At 58.4% G+C, this 13,257-nt stretch overlaps 1 protein-coding gene across 1 annotated transcript in view; it reads left to right on the top strand.

The window, feature by feature from the left end:
• Positions 1–13,257, top strand: part of DNAH17 (dynein axonemal heavy chain 17) — a 32,269-nt gene that overhangs the window by 9,431 nt on the left and 9,581 nt on the right. The window contains exons 26-58 of the mRNA XM_005429830.2: positions 1–288; positions 368–459; positions 596–722; positions 939–1,091; positions 1,552–1,677; positions 1,810–1,917; positions 2,038–2,169; positions 2,271–2,431; positions 2,766–2,922; positions 3,172–3,276; positions 3,685–3,842; positions 4,421–4,559; positions 5,073–5,300; positions 5,452–5,589; positions 6,091–6,223; positions 6,408–6,535; positions 6,627–6,775; positions 6,970–7,252; positions 7,341–7,514; positions 8,102–8,309; positions 8,404–8,569; positions 8,653–8,755; positions 8,913–9,060; positions 9,163–9,254; positions 9,427–9,588; positions 9,680–9,844; positions 9,990–10,181; positions 10,591–10,857; positions 11,306–11,467; positions 11,984–12,217; positions 12,416–12,580; positions 12,675–12,770; positions 12,862–13,079. The exon at positions 1–288 is cut by the window's left edge and continues 33 nt beyond it. Coding sequence (XP_005429887.1) covers positions 1–288; positions 368–459; positions 596–722; positions 939–1,091; positions 1,552–1,677; positions 1,810–1,917; positions 2,038–2,169; positions 2,271–2,431; positions 2,766–2,922; positions 3,172–3,276; positions 3,685–3,842; positions 4,421–4,559; positions 5,073–5,300; positions 5,452–5,589; positions 6,091–6,223; positions 6,408–6,535; positions 6,627–6,775; positions 6,970–7,252; positions 7,341–7,514; positions 8,102–8,309; positions 8,404–8,569; positions 8,653–8,755; positions 8,913–9,060; positions 9,163–9,254; positions 9,427–9,588; positions 9,680–9,844; positions 9,990–10,181; positions 10,591–10,857; positions 11,306–11,467; positions 11,984–12,217; positions 12,416–12,580; positions 12,675–12,770; positions 12,862–13,079 — 5,357 coding nt within the window. The remainder of the gene's footprint in view (positions 289–367; positions 460–595; positions 723–938; positions 1,092–1,551; positions 1,678–1,809; positions 1,918–2,037; positions 2,170–2,270; positions 2,432–2,765; positions 2,923–3,171; positions 3,277–3,684; positions 3,843–4,420; positions 4,560–5,072; positions 5,301–5,451; positions 5,590–6,090; positions 6,224–6,407; positions 6,536–6,626; positions 6,776–6,969; positions 7,253–7,340; positions 7,515–8,101; positions 8,310–8,403; positions 8,570–8,652; positions 8,756–8,912; positions 9,061–9,162; positions 9,255–9,426; positions 9,589–9,679; positions 9,845–9,989; positions 10,182–10,590; positions 10,858–11,305; positions 11,468–11,983; positions 12,218–12,415; positions 12,581–12,674; positions 12,771–12,861; positions 13,080–13,257) is intronic.

Below are 13,257 nucleotides of genomic sequence, written 5' to 3'. Positions count from 1 at the left end.
AGGACCCAGCTCCCGCTGCTCAAGATGGATGAGGCGCTCATTGAGACACTGGAGGACAACCAAATGCAGCTGCAGAACGTGTTGGCATCCAAGTACCGAGCCTTCTTCCTTCAGAGGGCACAGGACTGGCAGCAGAAGCTGTCAACCACTGACACTGTTATCAACACCTGGTTTGAAGTACAGAGGAAGTGGAGTCACCTGGAAACAATCTTCATAGCATCTGAAGACACACGGAGTCAACTGCCAGAGGAGTCGAAGAAATTTGACACCATTGACGAGGATTTCCGAGTGCGAAGCCCATTCTCCCTCTCCTTTTCCTTGCAGCTCTCTGCCACTTCGGGGTGGCTGAAGTGTTTTTCCTCTTCAGGATCTAATGGCTGATGCAGTACAAACTCCCAACGTGATCGAATGCACCAACAAGCCCGGGCTGCACACCAAGCTGGAAGCACTGCAGGACAGGTAAGGAAACCGTGATCCTGGTGAAGCATTTGGGAGGCCAAAGGAATGGGTTGGTTCTCCAAAGCATCAGCAAGGACTGAGCAAAGGGTAAAGCTGATGTATGGGGGTTAATGCAGGATTTTCCGTTTTCTGCCAGGTTGGCGGTCTGTGAGAAGGCCTTGGCTGAATACCTGGAGACCAAAAGACTGGCTTTTCCCCGGTTCTATTTTGTCTCCTCTGCGGACCTACTGGATATTTTATCCAAGGGGACCGAGCCCCTTGAGGTATAGGCTGTGTGTGAGCATGGGGCTGAGTCCTGTGCCATTTCCCTCCACTTGTTTGAACAGTTTTAGAACATTTCTCACTCCTATGGGCACACCACCATCCCTGCTCCGCCTTCCTGGGGGTGCAGTGCCCAGGGAGCGCTCAGGGGTACATCCAATGCTGATCACCCCTCTGCAGGTGACGGGGTCCTGACAGTGGCTGTGCTCTGCTCTCAGGTGTCCCGGCACTTGACAAAGCTGTTTGACAGTTTGGCCAAGCTGAAGTTCCAGGAGGGCGCAGACAAAAAGCCCCTGAAGGTGGCCCACGGGATGTTCAGCCGGGACGGGGAGTACATGGACTTCGATGCAGACTGTGACCTGTCTGGCCAGGTCAGCTGAGCTTCGTGGAGGCTGGGGAAGGGGGCAGGCTGAGGATGGGGTGAGCCTTTTGCTGGCTGTGCTCTAACAGCCTGGCAGGAGTATAAAAATACAATTATAGAGATTTTTGGCCAAAAGCTTTGGCCAAAGAAATGGCACCTGCATTGTTGGTACAGAGCAGCACAGTGGTGTGAACCTGCTCAGCCTCCCCGTCCCTCGAGGGTTGCAGGGTGCTTACCCCTGGGCTGTTTGCTCTCAGATCGCCCCATCATATCCCATGGGATGTGCCCTGCAAGACTGGCACTGGGCTCTCTCTGCGGGGCATTGCCAGGTGCAGGGAGAGGTTTGTGGGATGTGCCCTGTGGGACTGGCACTGGGCTCTCTCTGCGGGGCATTGCCAGGTGCAGGGAGAGGTTTGTGCAGCCTGGCTGGGCTGGAGCTGCCCGCTCAGCTCTGCAGGTGTGCCCCTCAGGTGGAGGTGTGGCTGAACCGGCTGCTGGAGCGCATGCGCTCCACGCTGCGCAGCCTCATGCCCCAGGCCCTGGGCACCTACGAGGACAAGCCACGGGAGGAGTGGGTGTTTGACTACCCAGCACAGGTGGGTGCTGCTGCACAGGGCCGGGCTGAGCTGGCCCTGAGAGGGACAGAGAGCCCCGGGAGGCACAGGTGCCCACCCTGAGCCATGGCGGGTTCCTCTTCATGGCCGTCTTGTCCCCATGGTTTGCTGCAGATCGCTCTCACGTGCACCCAGATCGCCTGGACCACAGAGGTTGGAGTTGCCTTTGCGAGTCTGGAGAAAGGTTATGAGAATGCCCTGAAGGATTATAACAAAAAGCAGGTTGGCATCTTGTGCACCCAACTTGGAGCCAGCCCAAGCCCCTCTGCCAGGCCAGGGGTCATTGAGAGGTGAGCAAACGAGGGCATCATCTCTATGCCCAGTATTTCTGTCCTTGCCCAGATCGCTCGGCTGAATGCCCTGATTTCCCTGCTCCTTGGGAACCTGAGTGCTGGAGACAGAATGAAGATCATGACAATCTGTACTATTGATGTCCATGCAAGGGATGTTGTGGGCAAAATGATCCAAACAAAGGTGAGCAGCCCCGAGCAGGGTGTGTGGCTGTCCCAGCGGGCTGGGGCGGGCAGTGCCAGTGCCCCCCGTGCCCGCCGCCTCCTCAGCCAGCTGCTCCGCAGGTGGAGACCTCGCAGGCGTTTGCGTGGCAGTCCCAGCTGCGGCACCGCTGGGATGACGGGGAGAAGCACTGCTTCGCCAACATCTGCGACGCGCAGCTCTGCTACGCCTACGAGTACCTGGGGAACACGCCCCGGCTGGTGATCACCCCCCTGACCGACAGGTGAGGCTCCGCTCCCCCGGCCCTGCCCCGGCCCCGCTCAGCCCCGGCCCTGCCTGCACAGGTGCCACATCACCCTGACCCCGTCCCTGCCCACGTGCCACATCACATCACCCTGACCCAGTCCCTGCACAGGTGCTACATCCCCCTGACCCCATTCCTGCACAGGTGCCACATCACCCTGACCCAGTCCCTGCACAGGTGCCACATCACCCTGACCCCGTCCCTGCACAGGTGCCACATCACCCTGACCCAGTCCCTGCACAGGTGCCACATCATCCTGACACACACAGTCCCTGCACAGGTGCTACATCACCCTGACCCAGTCCCTGCACAGGTGCTACATCACCCTGACCCAGTCCCTGCACCTCTACATGGGGGGGGCCCCCGCTGGCCCCGCGGGCACCGGGAAAACAGAGACCACCAAGGACCTGGGCCGGGCCGTGGGCATGATGGTCTACGTGTTCAACTGCTCCGAGCAGATGGACTACAAGGTAGGCACAGGATGGGGGCACCCAGGTGAGAGCCACGGGGTGTCTGAGACAAGGGACCCTGTGTTTGGGAGCCCAGGGGAGCCTCGGCAGGAAGGCTTTATCCCTGTGGGGAATTTCCCTCGGGAAGAGCACAGTCCGTAAGGCACAAGCAGCTCTCAGCGCTCGAGTTCTGTCACCAAATCCCCCATTGCAGCTGCCATGAGGGACCGCAGTGCCTGAGCCCTGTCCCTCTGCTCTGTTTCTCTACAGTCCTGTGGGAACATCTACAAAGGACTTGCCCAGACTGGCGCTTGGGGCTGCTTCGACGAGTTCAATCGCATTTTGGTGGAGGTCCTGTCTGTCATTGCCGTGCAGGTGCGTGCTGTCCCCACAACACAGTGGCACCAGCTCACGTCCTGCATGCTGCCCCAGCTAAACCTGACTCGCAGGACAGTTCGGCACTGTTCTCTCCACTCTGTCCTGTTTGGACACAGGGTGGGGGATGGAAGCACAGCAGTGCAGGGGATTTGGGCACAGTTAAACCTCACAGCCCAGCTGTGTCCATCCTGGTGACCTGTCACCCCCCAGCTCTGCCATCACTTGGGACAGGGAGGTGGGGTGATTAGGAAGGAGCTGGTTTAAGGGCAGCTCTCCTGCTGCTGTGGCTTCAGCAAGACCTCAATATTATTCCTGGCAAAACCAAACCCTCAGGCTCACCTTGGGGAGCAGTCAGGGCCAGCCAGGGCACTGGGCAGGGAGCCAACACCTCTGCTCACCTGGCAGGTAAAATGTATTCAGGATGCAATCCGTGGCAGGAAGAAAACATTCAACTTCCTTGGGGAGACCATCTCACTGGTCCCATCGGTGGGGATCTTCATCACCATGAACCCTGGCTACGCCGGGCGCACAGAGCTGCCCGAGAACCTGAAAGCTCTGTTCAGGTGGGTCAGTGCCAGCTCTGTCCAGGTGGGTCAGTGCCAGCTCTGTTCAGGTGGGTCACTGCCAGGTCTGTCCAGGTGGGTCGGTGTCACTGCAGCCCTTCTCTCCGTGCTGGCACTCCTGTGCCACACCCATAGCACCCTCAGCCAAGGGTGGTGGCCCAGGTGTGAGGGAGCCCTTGGCACCACAGGACAGTCCTGTCACTCCCCAGAGGGGGCCAGGTGGGGTGAGCTGGGCTGCTCAGCAAGGGGAGAGCATGCTGGGGTGGGTCGCCACCCTCAGCTAAAATCCAGCTGAGAGTTGACCAAAAGTTGGTGAAGCACTGGAAGGGGAGGCACAGAGATGCTGTGGGACCCTGTCCTTGGTGAATCTCAGCCTGGGACTGCAGAAGGGCTGGTGTGCCCCAGCCTGGTGGGACATGGGCCCTGCATGGAGAAGGAGTCTGGGCAGGAGACCCCAGCAGGTGCAGCTGCAGCAGCTGAGTGTTCGTCACACTGGAAACCTGGGGGCAAACCCTGGGACCTGTGGGACGGTAAGGACGTGGTAAGCAGCCCTGACAACTGCAGCTGCTCCTCTCTAGACCCTGCGCTATGGTGGTCCCCGATTTTGAACTGATCTGCGAAATCATGCTTGTGGCAGAGGGGTTTCTTGATGCCAGGCTCCTGGCAAGGAAGTTCATCACTCTCTACACGCTCTGCAAAGAGCTGCTGTCGAAACAGGTAATTAACAATATTACACAGTGCTGGCTGGGAGAGGAAAGAGTCCATTTGATCCTCAAAGCTGACACACTGTGGGGGGATTGCTGGTGGTGACACACAGTGACAGCTCTGCACAGCTCAGGTCTATGGCTGGACAAGATCCGCTTCTACCTTTCTGCAGAAAGATGTATCATATGGCACCTTTCTGCCTTAAAGAAGGAATCAAGAAGCCCAAAAGTAGAATAAGATGGAATTAGAATTAGGCCAGTTAAGGCGAGAGCATTCAGATGTTATTCATCTCAAGAGAGGTGATTTACCCTATAAACGTGCCTCCAAGGAGGAAGTCAGATTCCCAGTTCCCAACCACCCCCATGACTGAAAGAGGCTTCTCCTGTAGATGAGCTCAGTTTAGGTCCAGCCCAGTGGGTGCCGTGTGGATGACCTGGCTGATGGACAGGGTATTCCTCTGCAGCGCTGTTTGAAGCAGTTGTCCCTCACCAAAGTGAAATGGTGATTCTCTGCTTCCTGTCACAGGACCACTACGACTGGGGGCTGCGGGCCATCAAGTCCGTGCTGGTGGTGGCAGGCTCCTTAAAGAGGGGGGACCCTGGCTCTGCAGAGGACCAGGTCCTGATGAGAGCTTTACGAGACTTCAATATCCCCAAGATCGTGACAGATGACTTGCCTGTGTTCTTGGGGCTGATTGGAGACCTGTTTCCAGCACTGGACGTTCCCAGGAAGAGGAACCTCGAATTTGAGAAGGTGCAAGCCCAAGCAGGGCACCATCACCAGAGATGTGGCAATCCTGGCAGGATCCAGAGGCTGATGCTCTGTTCAGCGCTCCTGGGGCAGCCAGCTCATCTCCAGGGCCTCTCCAAGGCTGCTGGTGGTCAGTGCCTGCTCTCCCTCCCAGGTGATCCGTGAGGCCGTGGTGGAGCTGAAGCTGCAGGCGGAGGAGAACTTTGTGCTGAAGGTGGTGCAGCTGGAGGAGCTGCTCCAAGTGCGACACTCCGTCTTCGTCGTCGGCAACGCCGGCTGCGGCAAGTCCCAGGTAGGGCCAGACCATCCCGAGGACATGGGCCCCCCCTGGCCTCGGCCAGGCATATCCTGTGGCCTCCCACGGCTCCTTGGTGAGGGCTGTGCAGCCCCCAGCCCTGCCAGAGCAGGGTTTGGGCAGAGGACAGCAGGGCCAGGCCCTCGGGCACCGTGTGCCAGCCCCTGCAGCTGAGCAGGTTTGGGATCACAGCTCAGGGGCTGCCCTGAGAGACACCCCCAGGCAGAGCAGAGACAAAGACAGAGAGCAGACAGGGGCACGCTCTCAGGGTTGATCCTGGGCATGCTGTGGTGCTGGCAGGATGACAGACAGGGCTAGGGCAGGGCCTGGGCTCACACAGTGCCCCATCCAGGGGCCGGCTCTGCTCAGAGAGCTCAGGGCTTGCCCAGCAGCCCAGGTGGGAGCAGGGCCCCATGGCCCCACTGCAGGCAGAGGCTGCTGAAGGCTGATTGCCCTGGTGGGGTCAGCACCTGTGGCTGTACCATCCTCTCTGCACAGGTGCTGAAGTCGCTCAACAAGACGTACAAAATGCTGAAGAGGAGGCCGGTCACGATTGACCTGGACCCCAAGGCTGTGACCTGCGATGAGCTGTTTGGGATCATCCATCCAGCCACACGGGAATGGAAGGATGGTGAGACACCAGTGCTGTGAGCTCAGTTTGTGGGATGTGAGATGGGATGGGAAGACTTTTCCTTGGGGCTCTTTCCTGGAGTGGGACAGAGAAGGAATGTGTTTCATGGGAGCACCAATCCCACGTGTCCTCCAGCAAAGGGCTGTGTGTGGAGAGGAACAAGCTGAGTCTCTCTGTGGGGCAGGTCTGTTCTCCACAGCCATGCGTGACCTGGCCAACATCACACATGATGGGCCCAAATGGATCATCCTTGATGGAGACATTGATCCAATGTGGATCGAGTCCTTGAACACAGTCATGGATGACAATAAGGTTGGTGCCATCACACCCCAGGGGCTTTGCTCGTTTGTGATCTCGGGGGGACCAGCTCCAGACATTCCCCACAATGAGCCACTTCCCCCAGGTTCTCACCTTGGCCAGCAACGAGCGCATCCCCCTCACTCCCACCATGAGGCTCATCTTCGAGATCAGCCACCTGCGGACGGCCACGCCGGCCACCGTGTCCCGGGCTGGAATCCTCTACATCAACCCTGCAGACCTGGGCTGGAGCCCGTGAGCTGGGACGGGATGGGATGGGATGGGATGGGATGGGATGGGATGGGATGGGATGGGATGGGATGGGATGGGATGGGATGGGATGGGATGGGATGGGATGGGATGGGATGGGATGGGATGGGATGGGATGGGATGGGATGGGATGGGATGGGATGGGATACTTGCTGCAGCCCTGTTTGTCTCTCCCACAGCATTGTGGCCAGCTGGATTGACACAAGGACAGAGAAGTCTGAGAAGGCTGCTCTGACGATCCTCTTTGACAAGTACCTGCCACCATGCCTGGAGAAGCTCAAGTCTGAGTTCAAGACAATCACTCCTGTTCCTGACGTCACAGCCATACAGACAGTTCTGTCCCTGCTGGAATGTTTTCTGACACCCCAGAATGTCCCACCAGACTCACCCCGGGAGCAATACGAGCTCTTCTTCGTCTTCGCCTGCATCTGGGCCTTTGGTGGAGCCTTGTTCCAGGACCAGGTACAGCCAAGGGACTGCCCAGCACTGCTGCCCTTCTCTGCATCCCATCCTGTGGCTGGGGTCTGAGTGTCTCTGTTTTGTCCTCCAGCTGGTGGATCACCGCCAGCAGTTCAGCAAGTGGTGGCTGTCGGAATTTAAAGCCATCAAGTTTCCTAATCAGGGGACAGTTTTTGACTATTACATTCATCCCAAAACGAAGACATTCAATCTCTGGGATGAAAGAGTGCCAGCGTTTGAGCTCGACCCCGACATCCCCTTACAGGTATTTCCCACGAGTGCTGTGTTTATTTGGTTTGTTTGACTGTCACTCCACAGTCTCCCCCTCAGTAATGTGTGGAGCATCATCAGGATTCAGACTGGTAGCATCCATCAAACCTGATGGCTTCCAGGGTTCTCTTTACCCCACAGAAGCCTCAGGCAAAGGGCTGTGAGTTCCATGTCTCCTTTACCTTCAGATTAACCTGCAGCTTCAGAGAGTCTCACAAAATAGCTGTGACTATTGCCTGAGTGCAGAATGTCCTTTAGCACTCCATTTTTGTTTCCTACAGTGGCATCTTGCAGGGGTTATCTAAGCTGTCAGGGAAAAGGGTGAGGAGCTGTGGCTGTGTGGTGGTTTCAGGAGCTGTCCATGTTGTTCTGTGTAATAACTTGGTTTTGGTCAGAAGGTCTTTAGAACAGCAGAGCACACGAGAGGTGTTGCTTTAGAGAGGGACCAGGTTTGCCTGCAGAGAGCACCGTCTGTTGGAGCTGCCAGGAGCGCTGTGCAGGGCTCTGGCACGCTGCCCCGACAGAGGATCCTGCCTCTGCCAGTGCCAGGGCAATGCAGGGACTGACAGAGCCTCTCCCCAGGCGGCCGTGGTGCACACCACAGAGACCATTCGCCTCCGCTACTTCATGGACCTGCTGATGGAGAAGCAGCAGCCGGTGATGCTGGTGGGGAACGCAGGGACAGGAAAGTCAGTCCTGATGTGGGACAAGCTGGAAGCGCTTGGCACAGATGAATACCTGGTGCAGTCTGTGCCCCTCAACTTCTACACAACCTCGGCCATGCTGCAGGGTAAGGCTTGCAGAGGCAGCAGCTGCCCCTACACTGGGCTGTGCTGCAGGGTCCTGCAGTGCTGACCCCCACTCACCTACTCCTCTCGCTGCAGCCGTCCTTGAGAAACCCCTGGAGAAGAAATCAGGGAGGGTTTTTGGCCCACCTGGCACCAGAAGGCTGATCTACTTCATCGATGACATGAACATGCCAGAGGTGGACAAGTACGGCACTGTGGCACCACACACGCTTATTCGGCAGCACCTGGACCACGGGCACTGGTGGGTGCTGGAGGGGCACGGCACGATGGGGGGAACCTGTCCCCCTCCCCGGGGAAAGCGTCACGGTGCCGGTCCCCGCACAGGTATGACAGGAGCAAGCTGACCCTGAAGGACATTCGCAACTGCCAGTACGTGGCCTGCATGAACCCGACCGCGGGGTCCTTCACCATCGACCCACGGCTGCAGGTGGGCAGGGCCTGGGGGCACAGCTCTGCCTGCCACACTCACCCTCCAGGCACCAAAGCCCAGAGGGTGCAAAGAGGCAGGGGACCCTGCAGTGCCAGCTGGCTGCGTCAGCCCCTGTGGGACCAAGTGCCCATGTCCATTTGTGCCCTTTCTGCAGCGCCACTTCTGCGTGCTGGCCGTGTGCTTCCCCAGCCGCGAGGCTCTGAGCACCGTGTACGGCACCATCCTGCAGCAGCACCTGGCCCGCCACAACATGCCCATGCCTCTGCAGAAGATGCAGCCCAAGCTGGTGGCAGCAGCGCTGGGTGAGCCTTTGCCACGCTGGGGTGGGACGAGCCCCTGGGGAATGCACTGCTCGGGGGTCTCTGGGGACCTGGAGCCTGCTCACCGCCCTGTCCTGCCAACAGCCCTGCACCAGAAGGTTGCTGCCAACTTTCTGCCAACAGCCATCAAGTTCCACTACATCTTCAACCTGCGGGACCTCTCCAACATATTCCAGGTATGGGAGCTGTTTCTTCTAAACCATCCTTGTTCCTCCCTTTCCTGATCCCACATCCTTGCAGCATACCATGTCCCTGAAAAGGGCCTTGGCCTCTCCCCAGAGCAAACCTTTGCAATCAGCTCTGAGCAGCACCAAAATAACCCCAAGGGCTGCGGGATTTGTTTGTCAGGGGCTGCTCTTCTCCACCCCTGACTGCCTGAAAACCCCCGTGGACTTGGTGCGTCTCTGGCTCCACGAAGCAGAGAGGGTGTATGGAGACAAGCTTGTTGATGAAGAGGATCAGTACAGCTTCAAGAAGGTGATGACCGACATCAGCAAAGCCTCCTTTCAAGTGAGTTGTGCTGAAAAGTAGGGTGCTCCAGCCCAGTGGTGCCCCCAGGTGCCCCACAGCTGAGCCCCACAGCTGGAATTGCCTCTCCCAGGAGATCAATGAAGAGCTGATGTTCGCCAAACCCAACATCTACTGCCACTTTGCCCAGGGCATGGATGACTTCAAGTACATGCCAGTGACGAGCTGGGCATCCCTGAGTGGCCTGCTCGGGGAAGCCCTGGACAGCTACAATGAGGTGAATGCAGCGATGAATCTGGTGAGTGCCTGTGGCAGGCAGGTCCGCCCTGAAAAGATGGGACTGCAGCACTGCACTGCTTGGCTGGGTTGGTGCATTATGGGGCATTCACTGCTTTTTCTGCCCTAATCCAGAACACCAAACCTTCCCCTCCTGTTTTCTTCAGGTGCTCTTTGAAGACGCAGTGTCTCACATTTGCAGAATTAGCCGGATCTTGGAGTCTCCTCGGGGCAACGCGCTGCTGGTGGGGGTGGGAGGCAGTGGGAAGCAGAGCCTGGCTCGGCTGGCAGCTCACATCAGCAACCTGAGCGTGTTCCAGATCACGCTGAGGAAAGGCTACGGCATCCCAGACCTGAAGGTAGGAGCAGCCTTGGACCCTGGCTTAGGGCCACCTGCTTGGGGCTGGGTCCTGCACCGGCAGTGACGGCACCTGGGGGGGCTCACCAGGCTCTGCTCTCCTTGTGACACTGTGTTTGCACACGAGGATCCACAGGTGACACCCCTGAGTCCTGCCCCAAGGGGCCACAGTGCTTCCCCAGCCAGGCATGGGCAGGAGCTACTGGTGACACCGGGGGTGGTGGTGTGGGCAGCCCTGGTGCTGGACCTGTGCCTGGGCAGAGCACCTGGCACCAGCTCCTTCCCAAAGGCTCCTTCCCAAAGGCTCCCTTCCAGCTCTCTGGGGCAGCCCAGGGCTGCTCCAAACTGGTCACTTCAGGGAACACCTCGTGGGGGTTGGACTGGGGGGTGACAGTTTCTCTCTGTCCCAGCTGGACCTTGCCTCCCAGTACATGAAGGCAGCTGTGAAGAACATCCCCAGCGTGTTCCTGATGACAGACTCCCAGGTGGCTGAAGAATCATTCCTGGTTGTGATCAATGATTTCTTGGCGTCTGGGGAGGTGCCAGGCCTCTTTCAGGATAATGACATGGAAACCATCATCGGGTCCATGAGGCCTCAAGTGAAGTCCCTTGGATTGGAAGATACAAAGGAAAACTGCTGGAAATTATTTATAGAAAAAGTCAGGCGCCAGTTGAAGGTGGGTGTTTGCTCTCCAGGTTGATTTGTCTGTGCCCCTGATTTGCCCCATCCAAAACCTCTTTGCTACAGGCCTCAGAACACTGAGGTTTCATCCCAGGATGGTGGGTTTAGGCAAAAGGTGCTGTCAGAGACTCCCCAGGTGCCCCCAGCCCCAGAGGCACAGGGCAGAACAGCCCTGTATTGACCTCCCTGGGGACAGAGCAGATCAGTGGCTTCCACAGCCACAGACCATGCTGGGCACTCCCAGGGACACCCACAGGAGCACTGAGCTCAGCTGCTGACTGCAGGCACCAAAGGGAACCCAGTTCTGGCCCTGGTCAGAGCCAATGGGAAGGCAGCAAAGCTCAGGTCTGCAGCAGAATCCTTGCAGTCATGTGGAGCCCCCAGAGACACTGCCCCACCCTGGCAGCAGGGACACCCCCTCAGGCACTGCTGTTCTGCCCCAGGTTGTCCTCTGCTTCTCCCCCGTGGGCTCCACCCTGCGTGTGAGGGCCAGGAGGTTCCCAGCTGTGGTCAACTGCACGGCCATCGACTGGTTCCACGAGTGGCCCGAGGACGCCCTCGTGTCCGTCAGCAGCCGGTTCCTGGAGGAAACACCGGACATCGAGGTGAGCTGGGACCCAGCACAGCTGCTGTCCTAGGGCACTGGGGAGCCCGGGCTGCACTGGGCAGTGAACTGCACCTCTGCTGCTCTCTGTGTTTCGTGTGCCCAGGGATGAGGGCCTGGCATGACCCAGAGGGCTGGGAACAACCAGCTGGGAATAGGTCTGGGATAAGTTTGCAGCTGGTTCCAGTGTCAGAGCCTGCAGCCCTGTGCTGTGCTGCTGAGGATGAACCCTCCCTTTCCATTCTGTCCTTAAAACACCTGCACAGGAAACAGCCTGGGGACAGCAGCTCCTCCATGGGGACAGGGATGTCAGGGACAGAGCTGGGCATGGGAACCAGCACCAGTGCCTTCACCACCAGCTCTATCTCAGCTCTGCGTTGTGCTGCTGATGAAAGGGGTCACTTTGCTCTGGCCTCTATGGCTGCACACAGAGCCAGCCCTGCAGGAGGGCTCTGTGCAGCCACTGCACCCCACAGCCACCTGCTGCAGCAGCTCCTTCTCTGTGCTCTCTGTGCAGCCAGAGGTCAAGGCCTCCATCAGCCAGTTCATGTCCTTCGTCCACACAAGCTCAAAGGAGATGTCCAAGATCTACCTGGCCGTGGAGAGACGCTATAACTACACCACGCCAAAGACCTTCCTGGAGCAGATAAAGCTCTACCAGAACCTGCTGGCAGATAAAAGGAGCAACCTCTCTGGCAGCATTGACAGGCTGGAGAAGGGGCTGATGAAGCTGCGGAGCACAGCATCACAGGTGCCTGCCCACAGCCCCTCCTGTGTGTGCATCATGCCCGCTCTGGGTCTGCCACAGGGGGAGAGAGCAGGCACGTCCCTGCAGGATGGTCACAGTGTCTGTGAGGTCCCCAAGCCCCATACTGAGACACTGCTGCTCCACCAGGCAGGGCTTGGCAGGATCAGCCCTTTTATCTGCTCCGTTTCTTCCCTCATTGAGGTGGATGACCTGAAAGCCATGCTGGCAGTCCAGGAGGTAGAGCTGAAGCAGAAGAATGAGGACACAGACAAACTGATCCACGTGGTGGGCGTTGAAACAGAGAAGGTCAGCAAGGAGAAAGCCATAGCTGATGAGGAGGAGCTGAAGGTCGAAGCCATCAACAAGGTGCGAAGTGCTGAGCTGGTGTCACACGTGGGACAGGGCAGCGTGAGCTCTGTGGTTAAAGCCACTTGCCCCATGCCGTGTCCTCCCTCCCCAGATAGTGGCTGAGAAGCAGCAAGCCTGTGCGAGCGAACTGGCAGAAGCAGAGGTGGTGCTCTCGGCCGCCCGCGAGGCCCTCGACACGCTCAACAAGGTGGGTGAGCTCTCAGGGGAGGCAGGTGCCCAGCCAGGGCCGGCAGCCCTGGGCCAGGGGGATGCTCAGTGGCCCTGTGGTCCCTCCCCAGTACAACCTAACGGAGCTGAAGTCCTTTGGGGCCCCACCACCAGAGGTAGTGAATGTGATGGCAGCTGTGCTGATTCTGACGGCTGAAAACGGCAAGATTCCGAAGGACAAGAGCTGGACAGCAGGAAAAGTCAAGATAGGAAAAGCAGACACCTTCCTTGCAAGCTTAAAAAACTATGATGGGGAAAACATCCCTGAGGCCTGTCTCAAGGCATTTGAGTGAGTCCATGGCTGGTTCCTGCCCCTTCACAGCCCCTGCCACCAGCTGTCCTGGCAGGGCAGCCAGGGGGACACAGAGCCCAGCAGGGTTTGGGGACAGGGGCGGGATGCAGGCGCTGGCCCTGCTCTGCCCCGCTGCCACCCAGAGGCAGCCCAGGCGCCGGGAGGAGAGGGACAG

Source organism: Geospiza fortis, unplaced genomic scaffold (assembly GCF_000277835.1).
Source record: "Geospiza fortis unplaced genomic scaffold, GeoFor_1.0 scaffold261, whole genome shotgun sequence".
NCBI classification, from domain to species: Eukaryota; Metazoa; Chordata; class Aves; order Passeriformes; family Thraupidae; genus Geospiza; species Geospiza fortis.
The sequence above is the reverse complement of the archived record's forward strand: the minus strand, read 5'-3'. Positions and strand labels throughout refer to the sequence as shown.